The sequence below is a fragment of the Silurus meridionalis genome, chromosome 1, assembly GCF_014805685.1.
Source record: "Silurus meridionalis isolate SWU-2019-XX chromosome 1, ASM1480568v1, whole genome shotgun sequence".
In the NCBI taxonomy this organism is placed as follows: Eukaryota; Metazoa; Chordata; class Actinopteri; order Siluriformes; family Siluridae; genus Silurus; species Silurus meridionalis.
This window is the reverse complement of record NC_060884.1, coordinates 4,366,317-4,384,093: the sequence shown is the minus strand read 5'-3', so window position 1 is coordinate 4,384,093 and position 17,777 is coordinate 4,366,317. Positions and strand designations below refer to the sequence as shown.

Below are 17,777 nucleotides of genomic sequence, written 5' to 3'. Positions count from 1 at the left end.
GTTGCGGTTGTAGTGTAGAGGTTTGGAGTTTGCTTTAGTAAAATTGTATTCACCTTCCATATGCAAAATGTTGTTATATTGCGTTTTTGTACAGTATTGATGGTCTCTATAATTGCGACGTGATAGTGGTGGGATTAAGAGGTGGATTAAGTCGGGTACGTCCCCACTGAAGGCCCAGGTACCAAATGCTTGGCCCGCCATTGCAATAATTCTATATTATTGTGCACTTCTGACTTTGTGGTTAGATATTGGGAAAGAAGCACATATGGTTGGAAAAGTCTGGTGTCCCAATATGTTTGTCCATATAGTGTAACTGCTATAATGTGCTAACAGGAATTTATTATAGTGAATAATAATAGTGAATCGATGGTGTCCTTTTGACTTGCTTTTAAGATGGCAACATTTAATTTTTATTGTTTTCTATTAATCTTCATTCATATTTTTCTTTTATTTTAAACATTTCTTTCATAAAAATCCATCAATACTAATACGATTGTATTTTATTCAACAGCATTTTACCTCTTCGGTTACATCACAGAGAAAGTCACTCAAAATGAATTTGACAAAGGCGGGAGGTGACAACAGGAACTAATGACAGTTGCAGTACAGTCATCACAGGGTGTGTATGTGTCAGCTGGGCTATTCTTTAAAACACTGCATTTATAGGAAGGTCTTTAATATTTAAAGTGTTTATTTCAAGGCGACACAAAATCCCCACACGACATTTCTCCTGGGTAAAAGCGAACACATTACCAGCGATAAATAAATACAAAGATGAAAAATGGACACGTATGTTTACGGCTGTGTGCACTCATAAAAGAGTGATGTAGTTGGTAGGGAAGAGTCCTTTCCTCCCTCGTAGCTGTCCAACCCACCAGAAGGATTCTGATTGGTCCAGAACGTCTATAATGTCGCCGGCGCTGAAATTCAGCTCATCCTGCTCCTCGGCTATGAAGTCATACAGAGCCTTTACTTTCACAAGGGGTGCCTGTGTATACAACACACACACACACACACACACACACACACACACACACACACACACACACACACACACACACACCATGAAAATTGCCCAGTGTTTGTTTCTATACGTCTGCCTTACCAAAGCCTTATACTTATGACTGCCCTTTTCATATTGACTCACAGTATTTGATCATTGCCTGACCTTTGCTGCTCATTGACTACGACTCTTGTCTTTTGTATTGGATTTGTCTGGCTTGGTTTATTAAAAAGAAAAAAAAAAACTCTGCATTTGCATCCTGAAGCGTTTTCTCAACGTGACATTAGGCAACAAAACCCAACACTAATCTCTACACTTTCACCACTTAGAAAGTCTGCAGGATCCAAAAATAGGTATGACATGCAAAGCGGAGTTGCCCCCATGTCCCCCAAACACCAGACACTTTGAGGAAGTTGTAGTTCAGATGTAAAATGTGGTCATGTATGTTACATGTTTACGAGGTGGTATCAAAAAGTTTCACGCTGGATTTCCGCAATGGTGTCAAAACGGTGAACAGGAGCCACATCTGGTGAGTAGGGTGGGTGCGGAAGTGGATCATGTGGATTGTTCCCCGACGATCGTTATGCACAAGTTGCTGAACTATTTCGATATTTTCCGGGGTTGAGCTCGTCGAAGGTTTTCCTGATCCTGATTTTTTCCTCTCGTGAAATGCGTGTGCCACTTAAAACACCTCGAATGTCTCATCGCAGCATCGACGTATGTCATGTCAAACACTTTTGTGGCAGATTTGCCTGGTTTCATGCAGAATTTCATGTTTTCTCTTCATTCTAACTGGCTGTCCATGATGAAATCGCAGACATAGTAATCATCTAAATAGCACCAGTAATAAATATAATAATAATTTTCTTTCGGCTTCTACCGTTAGGGGTCACCACAGTGGATCATCCGCATGTTTGATCCTAACCACTAGACCACCAGGGGACCAAATAGCACCAGTCAGCAACATTAATCACGGATCTTCTTGATACCACCGCATATGTATTACACAAGAAACTAATATATAATAAATATAATAGAAAATATATAATAATTGGAGATAAAGGAGATTCAAAAGGGGACACCAATTTCTCCATTCTGCTACTTTCTAATGCTCACTGCGAGTGTGTGTGTTTCTTTACCTGTGAAGGTGGAGGAAGCTCTGCAGGATGAGGGAAAGCTCTTCTCTCCTGCAAGAGAGCACCCACACATAAACACACACGGAAACGCAAATGAACACACATCTTTTGCGTCCACGTCCAGTCAAGTGAAGTTCATTCATTCATCTACTATTTTTTGGAATGAGAAGAATTTAAGATTAAAGACAAGCAACAGAACAGTACCTGAGGCTGAGGAACCGACCTGGGATCTGGAGCAATGCCCTGAAAAAACAATATTTTTGTGTGAATATAAAAAAAAGGAATTAAGTATGATAACTATGATAAGCACGACACACTGTCAGTCAACCGTACTTGTTGCTATAACAGGAAATGTAAACCACATTTAAAACAGATACACAAATAAAAATAGTTCCATAGTTCAAACTTTTAGTTTTTTTCACAAAACTCTTCAGGTCTAGTCTAAAATACCTCAGCTTTCATTTAAAGACTACGGCCTCTCCTACAATTCTGTCCTGAAATCCCCGCCCAAACCATCATGCTCCATTTTGATTGGTAAGGAACTGTTGCTTTATTGTTCTGCTTTATTGTTCTCACCAAATTAGGCAAGTATGATCCGATTCCAAGAACAGTATTGTCGATATCAATACCAATACCAGTTCTATGTAAACATTCCTGATTTCTAAACCCGTTCCCGTTTGGTTAGCAAAATCAGGTATTGATGTAGATGAAGAGAGCTGGGGGGCGATCGGTGTTTCAATTCATCCCAAAGGTGTTCAGTAGGGAATTTCTAAAAAGTGAAAAACGCTCAACGTAGCTTAATACAAAAAGACAGCGTATTTTAAATAAATAAATAAAAAGTAATAAAGCCTACTATGTACAGACAAGCAAAAGTTCAGAGCATAACGTTTTTCTTCAATAGACCATTAAGGAAAAACTTAATGCGATAAAACTGTTTTTAGAAGACCACTGAAGACAATGTGTGGAAAAGTTAGGTTCTTAGGTAAGGAAAAAATCTGAGCAGGCCTACAAGCTGGGATTGTCAATGCTGCATGAAAAGGATACTTACAATTTTTTTTAATTTAATTTAATTTATTTGAGAATTATTTAATTTATTGGAATTAATAAATCACAACTTCTATGATTTATTCTTTATTTTTATATAATATGTATTTTACTAAAACCAAGCAGCCATTTTATTTGAAATTGTTTTAAAAAGTTTATAATTATTAAACAATGTTAATAAAAAAAAACACAGGCAATAAATTGTTTCGTATTACCTTCCACCCAACTGAACTGAAATTGAACCGACTCAGAAACCTAGGTACGTACCGAACCGTGAATTTCGTATACCGTTACACCCCTAGTAACAACCCTAATCCCAATACTAACATAATCACATAATAATGTATTATGTGAATAAAACCTTGAGTAGCAATTGGTAAATGAAACCTATGAACATGTGCAAATGAGATGCATAGGATGGAACTAAATGCCGAGTTTTTTTAATGTGACAAGCTTCTAGAAATGTGTGTGTATGTGTATCTTTGTGTAGTTACCCGTGGAGGTGAAAAAGCCTCTGCAGGACGAGGCAATGGTCTGCTCTGTACCTCATCTATCCGTCTTCTCTCCTGCAAATGACCACACAAACCGTTTGCATATTTCCAGGCAAAACTTCGATCAAACCTTATTCCGCTACACTAAACCTTTTTGATTACAAGAATATCTAATCAAAAGTAAAGAGCATCAGCAGTGCACCTGAGGAACCGGCCTGGGATCTGGAGCAGCGTTCTGAAAACATTCAAATAAAACGTATTTTTATTTAAATCGAGATAAAAATCAATGTGATATAATGATCACGATGCACTGTTGGTTCATCCATACTCTTATTTCAGACTGTACTTTGCATCGTACTAGAGTTGTTGGTATTAAAGCTGTTTTCTAAGAAATCAAATTGTACTTTAAATGAATAACTTCTATGAATACATATTTTTTTTGGAAGCAGTCTCCAGTGTCAGCTATTACGTAGCTGCTCAATTACGACAGTTTATTCCATATTTATGCATTTGTTTGAGGATACAGGTATCTACCTGCTATGTCATCTATTTATTTCTTATCAAAAACCCTGTTATTTGCCTGGTCAGAGAGAAAGTTCCGACATCCACTCACCCGCTGCTCAGAGAAGAGCCGTACAGAGCTCTGCTTGGAGATCGAATTGACCGTGTAGTATTCCACGAGTTCATTCAGTGACTTAAATTTCTCAGCCCATAAAAAATAGTGCCCTGTGTTGTCCTGGAGCACTTTAAAATGCTGCACATCAGATTCATGCCTACAGGATAAAGAACAATACTTTCATTCTACTAATAGGTCAAGCAAGATGAATATTTAATAGGCAAATAGACCCAATGGTGTCCTAGACAAATAGTTTGTTTTGTTTCTATGTTGGTCTGCTTTTGCTTTGCTTAATGTTTTCTAACCCACATTGCATCCCAACTACTGCATAGTATTGCAGAGGGATTTCATCTTCCTTTAAAGGAAGTGATGCAGCAGCACTTAAGTGGTTTAGCTTACTCCTAAACTGCTCCATCTCCACCTCATAGATCTCTAGCTTGACAATTGATGCATTCACTAACTTAGCATCATGTGCTTGCATTGCACTATGGGACTTTGAGGTCAGTGTTTGCACCATTAAACGTGCATCTGCTTAGATACCTTACATCAAAGACAGTCATTGCAAATGAAGAAAGTGGTAGCTCAGAGGTTAAAACGCTGGGATACCCTTTGGAAGGATGGGAGTTTAAGCCCTACTATCACCAAACCCACACTTTGGGCCCTTGAGCAAGCACCTTGGTGCTCCAGGGGTGCTTTATCGTATCTAACTCCAGCTTCCTAACATTGAACTTCTACAGAGGGTGAGAAGTATAATCACCTCTCACCCCAACCACGGTCATTTGAATCCTCTACCATTTGGCACATTCTACAGGAGATCTCGCTGTCACACTAGCAGTTTCATTGCATCAGCTGTCAACCTTCTGAACTCAGACATTGATTTTACATCCCCACTTTGTCCCACGTAAAAAAAAAAAAACCCTGTACCGTACAATATTAATGCTCTTAGCATTCTTAATACCATTTGTCCCTTGTCATTAGCACTACCATGGTACTTGCCTTGTATTATACCTCATTTTTAATATTGCACAATACTGTTTAATAGCACTCGGTGTATAATCATCTGATGGTCATTTTTCTGTACAGTGAAACTATATTTGTACACCATACAATGAGCAAGAACCTGGACTCCACTGAAAAAGAAACATTCGCTAATATACACAGAAATACTATCAAACAGGATCCTGAGGAACCCGATGAGGGCGATGCCAACGCTGCCTATATTAGTTTTTCTGACTCATTAGTGAAAGTTTAAACACAACGAGCAAGCTAGCTAAACCGGCTCAGCTGCTACTTTTTTTTAGCAACAGTACTTTCCCAGGCTAAGTCGATCTCTGTATGCTAACCCATGTCTGAAGGCTTTGTGTGTGGATTTATGCTTGATTCACTTCAAAGGAGGGCTGCAGTGGATTAAATGGAAGTGGATTTACATAGGATTGAGAGTACCTGGGAGCACACCTACAAAAGGGAAAGCCCTTTTGCACAGGGACTAATGTGAAGAGAAAATTAGTCTACACTAAACCAGTCAATTACAAAACAACTACATGTCTAAAGAATGTTAAAGATGCAATAGTTTTACAGTAAAAATAACAATAACAAACAATGATCTAATCCATAATATGGGTTTAGGTGTTAAGTATTAAGTGTCTGAGAAAACCTGTTGGTTCAGTGTTAGACTGTGAGTGCACCACCTGACAGAGATAGAGAAGTTTCCCGGAGAACTCTGGCTTCCACGGATGATAAACGCTCCTATGGCCTGCGGCATGAGAGTGCTCTCAGACGTCCGGCGACTCATATCTTCCTGATACCAGCTACAGGAAAAGAGCTGACCTTAGAACACTAGGATCAATAAATACACAGCAGATACACCATTTCTGCACTGTGACTGCTTTTGTATCACTATAAAAATGTCATATTCCTAGCAGCTTCATTAGACATCTGGTAATGGCTAAAATGAAAGCAGCATATTCATAAAAAATTCATTATTATTCCAGAGATGTGTGACTTTGAAATCTCTAGACAGTGATACCAATGATTTTCTAAATGGTAATATACCTGAGAGCAGGGGGCAGGATTATAATTTTTTATTTATTAAAAAAAAAAAAAAATAATAATAATAAAATTGGTTTTAATTTTTAAAAGTGGTGATGTGCAATTCTTCTTCTTCTTCTTCTTCTTCTTCTTCTTCTTCTTATTATTATAATTATTTAAATAATCCCTAAATTAAAAAATGTAATGAAATTGGTATGTAATTAAATATAGAACTTTGAATTTGAAGGTATCATTTCCATTTAGTCTGTAAAATCCTAAATAAATAATTAGCATTCCATTATATAACATATATGCAACAAACTCCATGTCCCAGCCTGCACCATCAACACCAACAGCCTCTTTATATGGTAGGATGATTAACACCTGATCCTTGTTTCCCAGCCAATCAGGAACTCTTTTAAAGAAGCTAACAACATCTTAGTTTTTGTATCCTTACTCTTCTCTGGCTAAGATTTCTTGCTATACGTTTATCTGTATTTCTGTAAAGCTGCTTTGAGACAATGTCTGTTGTGAAAAGTGCTATAGAAATAAACTTGACTTGACTATATTTGGCCAAGCTCTAGTTAAGGATAATAATAGTTCTAAATAATTGCAAATAGTTTTGTCTGGTTTCTGGAACTTAATTTTTTTGTGGCTTTTTGTTTATTACTTTTCTCATTCCACTTAAGACAATTAGTCAGGAAAATGCAATGCAAATAAGCCTTAGTTGTGTATTTGTTTGTTTTAAACAAACAGATATCTGTTTGTTTTTTTGGGACTGATTTTATGGATCTATATAGTTTTCCCATAATCCGAATATATACACCATATGGACAAAATTACAAATTTAAGGCACACAGATGTATAAGATGTCTTCGGATGTGGTAGCATAAAATTTAGCCTTTACTTGAACCAGCATGACACTTCCCCATGTGCACAAATCTACCTCCATGAAAATTGCTTTCAATCGGTTAGGGTGAAAGATCTGAAGTGGCCTACTGAAAACCTTTGAGATGAATTTTTTCAGGCTGACTGCACCCCAGGCCTCTTTACCCAACATCAACACTAATACCTTTGTGGCCGTATGAGCACAAATCTCTAAAAGCACACTCCAATATCTAGTGAAATGTCTTCCTAGGAGAGTAGAATATATTATTATGGAAAATGGGGATTAATTGTTGAATGGCATAGTTCAAAAAGCACATACGAATCTCGGTTGGGTGTCAAACTTTTGTCCACATAGTGTGTATACATGTTGAGTAAATAATTGCCAGCTAGAATTGCCCACTTTTTAAAATAAATCTTTCAAGTGGACATAAAATGTTGCTTAAAACGTGTAAAACCTCCATATCTGTCTATGGAAATTTTACCTCAACCTACGTTATGTGTCTCTGCTGGTGTTTTCAAGGCTGTAGTCTCAAACAGCCCAATGTTAATCACTTTTGCTACAGCAATCCTCAACCACATCTCCAACCCACCCCAATCATCCATTCCCCATAAAGCCATCATAATAACCTGGGGCAGTCGAGGGTAATGTAATTTCTTGGAACGAAGCCCTGCTGACCATGTTTTTCAGCTCTGTACCAGTCGTCCTTAGTACCCAATATCTGCAGAGAAATGCATCATACATGCTAATTACCAACATGAAGCTCACACACATTTTAATATATACTGTGCTTGTGTGTATATGTGTGTGTGTGTGTGTGTGTGTGTGTGTGTGTGTATATATATATATATATATATATATATATATATATATATATATATATATATATATATATATGTGTGTGTGTGTGTGTATGTATGTATGTATGTACTGGGTTTCTGTAGGGCTTTAAAAAAAGTCTAAAATAAAATTAAATAAAACATTGGTATAAAAATTATTATATTGTTTTTATATCATATCGCTTTTCATATTGTTTTTGTTTGTTAGTTTCCATGGTGTTGTAGAGCTTTCTTTCGCTAGTCCTAATATACTTTGCTGTATTAAAACCACAAATGAGACCAACGTGCAACAGCCAATCAGCTTTCTGTTATTGAATTGTATCACAGACATAAAACGGATTTTATTTTCTAGCTATGGGAAAGTGCAAGTTTAATAATACCTGGTTTAAACAATTGCTAGTTGCTAACAGCCTATTTTTGTGTCTTCTCGATGTTATGATATAGGTCTTGAATTTCATTCTTAATGGTCTTAAAAAGGTCTTAAAAACTCTTAAATTTGACTTTGTGAAACCTATAGTAATCCTGATATAGACAATTGTGACATTTCGGAAGAATACGAATTTTCAATGAGAGTATTATGGCGACTTTTACTGCACTTCTGACCCCAATTAGTCCAAAGTTTTGAGTTGCTCATCTTAATGCATGGAGCCCTCCAGGTTTTGATCATTATAAAAGAAGCATTTTGCTCATAAAGAACACACATTTGTATAAACCACACATGACCCTCCATCTAAACAAATGTTTAGGTATTATCTGTATATAGGTAATATTTATGGACTATAATGGGAAAGGAGAGCTCTCTCTCTTTCTCTCTCTCTTTCATTTATTAAGATTGCATATATATTTGACTTATAAGGACATCCAGCCTTGCCTTAATTAGGTCTCCTTTCCTGAAGCTCAGCTCATCATCGGCTGTGGCGGTGAAGTCGAACTTGCAGATTGCCTCCATGATGGAGACAGCTCATGGGTTCTGAGAGAGAGGAAGCTAGAAGAAAGACACACACATAGATTTACACACAGATAGTTAGTATTTGTGTGTGTGTGTATGTGTGTGATAGAGAGAGCTCATTAGAGATTATGTTGTTTTGCCCTTTTCAACTTGCTTTTGTTAATATAGTCTGAAAGTACAGCTCTAGAAATAGACTTCCTATTCTGCAAATATTCATGAAATTCTGAGGAGAAAGTGAAAAAGTAAAACATGACACGAAAGCTGGTAAAGGCCTAAAAACAAACAAACAATAAAAAAAACATTTCTCCTTCTTGATATTGATCAGCCGATATCTGATGTTAGTTGCCTTTTAATAGCATTTGTGAAGTTCAGTAAACATAATGCATTACTCAATACAAATTACTGTAATACCTAAATCTGCTGGTGTTTTTTCCCCGAATTCCCCCCCACTAGCTAACCCTATCACACAACAGCAACCAACCAGGGAGAGCGAAAGCTATCATGTGCTTCCTCTGATAAGTCAGCAACTGTTCTTCCTTCAGCAGTATAGTGAAGCGTAACATGCATGGAGAAATCTGCCCTCTTTTGCACAGACTCACAGACATTCATGATGTCACTGAGATAGCAGACACAGACTGTGCACATTTATGGCATTTGGCAGAGACCCTTATCCAGAGCTATGGAGATTAGGGGTGTGGCCGGGATTTGAACTTACGACCTTAGGAGCTAAAGTCCAATGCCTTAACCACTAACCTACCACCTCCCCACTTACATTTACGGCATTTGGCAGATTCCCTTATCCATAGCAACTTACATTTATCTCATACATACAACTGAGCAGTTAAAGGTCAAGGGCCCAGAAGTGGCAGCAGGATTTGAACTCATTTGAACTCTAAGCTACCACTTCCCCATTTGCCATCCCTCAGTCCAGACAGCATGACCAATTCTGAACTTTTAGACTCTTGGATTCCTGGAATGGCTGCCATGTATGTAATGTTTTCCATGCATTCAAACATTGTACATCATCTAATTTTTATAATAAAGCTACAAAATACCTTAGGTACATTGTGGTTACTTTATTCATGGTTGCACATGATGCCATCCTGAACCACATTCGCAACTCCAGATGTCCAAATTTGTATCGCTACCATGCAAATTTGTAAAATGATAGTTAAATATGCAATCCCTGGCAACCAGACATGCTTTACATGCATTCTTATGCTTTAGATCTATTTTCTTTCGCTACACATTGTTCCTGAGGTACCATAGATCCTGTACCGTTCTTCTTTCCGTACCTGCCTGATTCTTCTGGTAAATTACCATGTATTTTTCGATCGGAAACCACTCAGTACAGCTGGTATGGTTCCACATGAACAGATCAATGATATAACTGTTGAAGGTTATAATCAAGAACCATGAGGATGGATTTAGACATCGACATATGTCTTTATCCAGAGCGACTTTTTACAACTGCAATTACAACTGAGCAGTTGAGGGTTAAGGGCCTTGCTCAAGGGCCCAGCAGTGGCCGCTTGGTTTAGTGGAGGTTATGACCTTCTGGGCCAAAGTTCAATGCATCAACCAGTGAGCTACCAATGAAATTAATATAAATAATCTGCTATCATGACTTATGGTAGCAATTGTCATGAACAGTGAACAGCTAAAAAAAAATTTAACAAAAATAAATGGACATTAGGTGTAACCCAGATGAGGATGAGTCCCATTCTGAGCCTGGTTCTTCTCAAGGTTTCTTCCTCATACCATCCATGTTTTTCTTTACCACTCACACCATTGGCTTGTACATTAGGGCTAAACTTATAGGGACTCTTTTCTAAATATATAAAATATTTTTGCAATTTATTCGATTCTGAAAAGGTGCTTTTGGGACAACATCCATTGCTAAAAGCTCCAGAGCAACAAAACTCAATTGACGTGAATAATGCTTAAACCTGATGGTGTATCTGCGTTGGTTTTTGAATTTTCTACCACTAGATATGGAACCATTTCTGCATAAGAGAATAACAGAAGAATAAGTTGCTCCATATGAACAGAAATGGTGTAAATTGCTGACATGGTAAAGGTTTCTTCTTTTTATCCATATTCTAGAGCTTTAATGTTTGTGGTTTCTCATGCCACAAAGCAGCGTGACACACTGGCTGTTTGGGTCTTATTAAGTGTGAGAAACAAAAAAGAGAGAGTGTGTATGTGAGAAATAAAGAGAGAGAGAGAGAGAGAGAGAGAGAGAGAGCGAAAAACTGGCTGCTTTTAACTGCTAGTAAGTGAACCGCATATAAGTGATAACAGGAACTAACTTGTTTCACAAATGTAATTATAATTAGACAAATAAATCAATAGCTAGGAATGCTTTAGGATGCACTCCTTTTTGGAAAAGAATAATTTTTTTGGCACCATCCTATTAATTTTATATCCCACCAATATTGTCTTTTGTCAATTGATAGCCTTGCCAAGACTGCATTCAGTGGCAGTTCCTCTTGTTCAGAGAAGGTTCTTGTTCCAGGATGAGTGTGTGGACCCTGGTCACTAGAAAGAAACTGGAGAGGACTGCCTACTTTCAGCATTAACTGTCAGCCTCCCTTTTAAATGGCGCAAAACTCCACATGTATACATGCAACCGAAAGGACACTTCAGTCTAGAATTTCGAAGCTTTGCATAAATTGTTTGCAGACAGTCAAGTCAAGTGGTTTGGCAGCAAACACTCTCTCTCTCTCTCTCTCTCTCTCTCTCTCTCTCTCTTACACACACACACACACACACACACACACACACACACACACACACTTTATTTAATCATCGACTCCAAACGAACGACTTTCATAATACCCATTTTACTTTTGGCACCACTGAATATGTTCATGACCTCAGTCTACACTAAAGTGCGTTTTCTACGCCTGTGTAAATCTACAATGTTATTCTGAAGCCATCTTGCTGATGTCTGGCTCATATTTCAAACTTTCAATAACTTAAGCAACAACCACGATTTTTTAAGCATCCAGATCAAAAATGATAGAAGACGCTTAAAATGTTTAAGTGTATGTATGTATAAGAGCCAGAAATTTTTTAATATATATATATATATATATATATATATATATATATATATATATATATATATATATATAAATAGATAAGAACACACACTATTCATTACAATACAAGCAACTATGACATCTGAGTATTCATAAAAAATAAGCATTTGATTGCGACTGGTTTGTTATTTCTCGAAACGCTGATCATTAATGTGTATCTGTTCAAGCATTACCGCACAATTAGACACGTATTGCAATTTTCAAGCGAAACGAATGGAGCATCTGGTTGCTTTTTTCATCATTAATCATCAAATGCTGCCTGAACTGCCTTAATAAAATCCTTTGCATCCAAAAGGCCTGCAGAATGACATTCCAAAATTTTTTACTACTTTCTGGCTCATCAATCATGCTCAAAATATAGTCCCCCCCCAGGTCCAGAACTTCCCTTCGCTTTGCTACTTACATTTTCACCACCCAGATCCCAACGCACTCGTCGAGCTCCAAATACACTGTTCTCCAGCAGCTTCAGACTTAACGTTAGAAGTCTTAATTCATAGAGAGGTGTCTAGTCGAGTTTACGCCGAGCGCTCGGCTGCTTCACAGAACGAAAAAAAAAAAAGAGGAAGAACAAGAGGAAAGTAATTACCACACACACCCCCCCACCCCCACTGCCCACCACCAGCACCACACTTCACACTACGTCTTTGGGGACCTCGATTTCAGAGCTGACTGTTATTTTATTCGACGAGGTGAAATTTTTATGTCTTACCAAACTAATGTTGCACTTTTAATCGTCAAGTTTTAGGCTGTGGATATACTTTGGGCCGAGATGCAATGAAAAGCAGTACCAAATATCGAAGTAAAGTCAAAGGCTTTCTAATTGTCATTTCATCTATATACAGTTGCACAGTCAAATGAAACAGCACAATGGTGTTACACAAGACAATATAGAATTACACAACACAGAACTAATAAGACACAAGCAGACCTACACAAAGGACTACATAAAGTATGTATGTGTATTAAGGATGGTAAGATTCACTGATTTGCATTGGTGCATTGGCATAAAAGTTAGCGATGCAAGTTGGCGTTTGTATCTCGATGCATCGTTTTTACCATATTTGCATCTGAAAAAAAATATTTATTCATATATAATTATTAGTAGATGTGCAATACTTTGATTATTTAGAAAGTTATCAACAATTTGTGACCAATATTAGATATGTAGATTGATTTCTTTTCGCTAAACTGTTTCAACTGTTCTCTCAGCACCAATGCTGCTATGTGAATATGACGTATCTCAACACTAGGTGTGTCCTGAGAGTGACATAGAATACAGATTAACATGGCAGAGGTAGAGCTGCATCTTCCTGGAGACAGAACAGGAAAAAAACATCTGGTTTTATTCAATCTTTTTTCTGCAATTTGCTGCCTTCTGAACCAAAGAAATGAAAGCAAACTATCTGTACCCTATTATATAGCATAGCATGATTTTTTTTCCCTGTTGTATCGTACTGCATAGAATCGCATTGTGTTCAATGGAATCGGAATCGTATCGCACTGCAGCGTAATGGGGTGAATCGTATCGGATCGCATCAGTAGCTGCTTCATATGTATCATGCTGTTGGCTATGACACTATGCTCCTGGGACAATGTCCTTTGGACAGATGAAACAAAACTGGATGTATGTTCACAGATGCAAAAATGAAGCTTTAAAAGAATAGAGCACAATAGCTCTGTGAAACATAGAGAAGGCCCTATTATGTATTGGGGTTGCTTTGCTGCATGTGACACACAGAGTCTTGAATGTATGCAGGACACAATGAAATCTCCAGACAACCGAGCCATTCTGATGAGAAACGTACCGCCTGGCGTCAGAAAGCTCAGTCTTGGTCGTGGGTCCGTCAACAGGATAATGAGCCAAAATATGCAGCAAAAATACAGCACCCAAGAATGGCTATGAACAAACCATTGGACTATTGTGAACTTGCTTTTTTTGTTGATTTCTAAATGGAATTCTGTCCGATATCTATGGAAGTGTGGAAACATGCAGTTTTGGAGAAGGCAGCCTTTAAGCGCAAGACAGCATGAACAGTTTAATTATAAAGAGTGGGCCATACTAGTGATGGACAGGTGCAGAAGTTTCAGTGAGCGCTACAGAATTTGATGCAACAAAAGTCAGATTTTTTTAAAAGGTTTAATTTTTTTAAAGGTATTATTTTACTTTATTACCAACCCCAGCCATTAGGGTTGCACAAGCCTTAGTGCCGGTCCCAAGCCCGGATAAATGGGGAGGGTTGCGCTAGGAAGGGCATCCAGCGTAAAACATGCCAAATCAAACATGCGGATGGTCCGCTGTGGCGACCCCTAATGGGAGAAGCCGAAAGAAAGTTTATTATTTTATTTTATTGGCATTAGGCAGAAGCCCAAATTCAGAGTGACTTTTATCTCTTTCATAAAACTGAGCAGCTATGGGGCTATGGGACTTGCTCAGGAACCCAGGAGGACATATTGGTGTGGCTGGGATTTGAGCTTATTACCTTCGGATCCCAAGTCCAAAGCCTTAACCACTAAGCTACCACCCTTCCAGCATCAAGTTATTTTAGTAAAAATGTTTATATTTTAAGGCTCTCGGTTACTGATTGGAAGGTTGGGGGTTCAAACCCTAGTATCGCCAAGCTGCAACTCTTGGAGCCATTGAGCAAGGTGTTTAACCCTTGCTCCCGGGGTGGTATATCATAGCTGACACTGTGTTCTGACCCCAGCTTCATACCAACATTGGGATATGCAAAGAAAGAATTTCACTGTGTTGGACGTGAATGATTAAAAGCAAGTTTTATTGTATTTTATCCAATATCACATCATAGTTGAATTCTTTGACATGTTTGAAAAGCACTACACGAAGAAAGCAAGAGTACTAAAGTTGTTTCATATTTACAATACAGTCATTTGTGCACACTCTAGGAAGTGGTTTGGAGCATGTCTGTTGCCATGTACTGTGCTGCTAAAAATTTACAGAGCAGATGATCATAATTTTAACATCATTCCTAATTTCTAAATGAAAGATTTCCAAGACACATCCCAAATAACGATGGCAGCTCTCTTTTTTTTAGCATAATATGTATATGTGGGCAAACTATAGGGGTATTTTTATTAGGGGAAAATTTTAGAACTGAACTAAAAGAAAAAAAAAAAAGGGGTCAATAATGTCAGACATGTTTTCAGAGGGCTTCACATGTACACTTCCTGTGTGTTAAAACTTGCAAAAGTTTGAAGATGGCGTCACAAAGATAAGAAGAGTGTTGCAAACGGAAAAGAGAGGTAAGTGTAAAGTAGCACGGACTGTAAATGCCCTAAAGAGCATTCTGTGTGTGTGTGTGTGTGTGTGTGTGTGTGTGTGTGTGTGTGTGTGTGTGTAGTGGGTGTGTGGGTATGCATTTTATAGAATGGGAACAAAATGTTTTTTGGAGACTTTGGGTAGACCCCATAATGAACCAGCAGCCAAAAAAAGGTTTCCTATTGGTTAGTGAGGTTAAAGTGAGGGTTAGGTTAGACGTCACATTAATAAAGAATTATGTCAGGGGAAGGTCCCCTTAATGTGTGTGTGTGTGTGTGTGTGTGTGTGCTTTCTTTTTAGTTTAAAAATAATTCAATATTACAAATACACACGAAAGGAATCCACAATTCATCTATTCCTCACATATTTTACTACAGCTTGAGCTTTATTACACCAAAAAAGCTATGGGACTTGCTCAGGGGCCCAGGAGGACATATTGGTGTGGTTGGGATTTGAGCTCATTACCTTCGGATCCCAAGTCCAAAGCCTTAACCACTAAGCTACCACCCTCCCTTTTTACCTGCGTCAAGTTATTTTAGTAAAAATGTTTATATTTTAAGCTCAAAGTTTAAGGCTCTGGGTTACTGATTGGAAGGTTGGGGGTTCAAACCCTGGTCTCGCCAAGCAGCAACTCTTGGAGCCATTGAGCAAGGCCTTTAACCCTTGCTCCAGGGGTGGTATATCATAGCTGACACTGCGTTCTACACAGCTTGAGCTTTACTACACCAAAAAAGTAACACAAAATGTGGCTTGGGAGATTATAGGTCCAAAAAGCTACCTGGAAAAAGTAATTTAATGAAGTAAAAAAAAAATTAATTAAAAATAATACATATGAAGCAGCTACTGATGCGAAACGATTGCCCCTATTATGATGCAATGCAGTCCGATTTCGATTTGATCTAACACAATGCGATTTAATGCAACTGAAAAAATATGATGCTATGCAATTCGATATGGTGCAGACAGTTCACGTATATTTCTTTGGTTCAGACAGACAGCAAATTATTTTTTTCTTAAGTGCCTTATGACTTCTAATGCATGGCCCCTTTCACAAACAGGCTTTTGTAGAGCAAAAAACCCATACAAATGTAATAAAACAAGATGTTCTTTTACTATTCGGTCTCCAGGATGATGCCACTTTAGCTTTGTGTACAAGTTGGTACTGAACTGTAATTCGCTGTGCTGTTATCAGGATTTATAGCCAACAACATCATACAATAAAGATACATATAAAGTAGCTACTGATGTGATGCGATGCAGTGCCATCAGTATCATCCCTAATGTACATGCATACTTTATGTAGTCTTGTGTGTAGGTCTGCTTGTGTCTTGTTTTGTGATGTCTTGTGGAATTCTATATTGTTTTATGTAACATATATGGTTAAAATGGCAATAAAAATCACTTAACTGATATTTATATATAAAATCACCTAGGAATGGGTACTAAAAAAATCTAATCTAATCTAATCTGATCTAATCTAATCTAATCTAATCTAATCTAATCTAAAACACCATTTAAAGAAAAGATTTTGAAATATTTTTTTCGTTTTGCCGCAATCCTGCAGCTCTAGTGATTCAAACCACACCTCATGGCTCGAAAAAAAAGAAGAAAAAACCCAAATAGAAAAAACAGAACATGCCGCGTCCCAAAAATGCACAACATGCAAGATTCACTTCTCAGAGTCGAGTCATTCAGAGTAAAAGCAGTTTTACTGGTGCAAGAAAATAGTTCTGAGAACACAGATGGAAAAAAATGGAAAACAATTTTTAATCCTGAAGTAGACTGTCACAAAGAAAATCACACATCTGTTAATAGTATATGATGATTACATATACAGAATGTGTATGGTTATGGATGTGTATTTTCACAAGTACTCTCTACCACAAAACTTTGCTAATAGTCATAATTTTTCCATATGTTGTATTTCTCATAATCTTTATAAACAGTGTTAGAAATGTTTGCCAATGTCGATGTGGCCTGCCAACACTCCTGTCGCAGAGCAGTAACAATGCAGAATTCAATCTTTTATTCTTCCAACAGGGGGCAGAAATTGATTGCAGTTCAAAGGGCCAAACGTTCACCGATCTGAGCGAGCTTCTCAGCATCAGCAGAATCTTTTTGGAGAAACTGAACATCATTTCATCTACAATATTTACCCTACTTTTCAAACTAAGGGACTTTTTTTATTTAATACATTGGCATACCCTGCGCTATTAAGTTGATGCCTTAGTATTGGAAAAATCCAGTTTATGCATCTTTTAAAAAACCCTCAAAATGATTATAAATAATTTTTCACCCTGTATATACTGTATGTATATATATATATATATATATATATATATATATATATATATATATATATATATATATATTTAGAGAGAGAGAGAGAGAGAGAGAGAGA

General features: G+C 37.5%; 1 protein-coding gene across 2 annotated transcripts; it reads right to left on the bottom strand.

The window, feature by feature from the left end:
* Positions 1–482: 482 nt before the first annotated feature.
* grap2b (GRB2 related adaptor protein 2b) lies at positions 483–12,649 on the bottom strand. 2 transcript variants are annotated; one of them, XM_046852869.1, is made up of 10 exons: positions 12,503–12,649; positions 8,915–9,028; positions 7,834–7,925; positions 5,979–6,098; positions 4,288–4,447; positions 3,877–3,909; positions 3,678–3,749; positions 2,344–2,382; positions 2,143–2,190; positions 483–988 (listed from the first exon to the last, which is right to left on the bottom strand). In XM_046852869.1, exons 2-10 carry the CDS (start codon positions 8,990–8,992, stop codon positions 812–814), a joined length of 819 nt encoding a protein of 272 aa, XP_046708825.1. In that variant the 5' UTR covers positions 8,993–9,028; positions 12,503–12,649; the 3' UTR covers positions 483–811. The 2 variants fall into 2 exon arrangements, with proteins under 2 accessions (XP_046708825.1, XP_046708826.1); XM_046852870.1 differs by lacking the exon at positions 3,877–3,909.
* Between the last annotated feature and the right edge of the window lie 5,128 nt (positions 12,650–17,777).

Coding starts and splice junctions, on each gene's coding strand:
- grap2b (XM_046852869.1), bottom strand. CDS start 8,992: ATGGAGGCAATCTGCAAGTTCGACTTCACCGCCACAGCCGATGATGAG. Junction 4,448..5,978: donor AACTTCTCTATCTCTGTCAG/GTGGTGCACTCA, acceptor TTTATCCTGTAG/GCATGAATCTGATGTGCAGC. Junction 989..2,142: donor AGCTTCCTCCACCTTCACAG/GTAAAGAAACAC, acceptor TTGTATACACAG/GCACCCCTTGTGAAAGTAAA.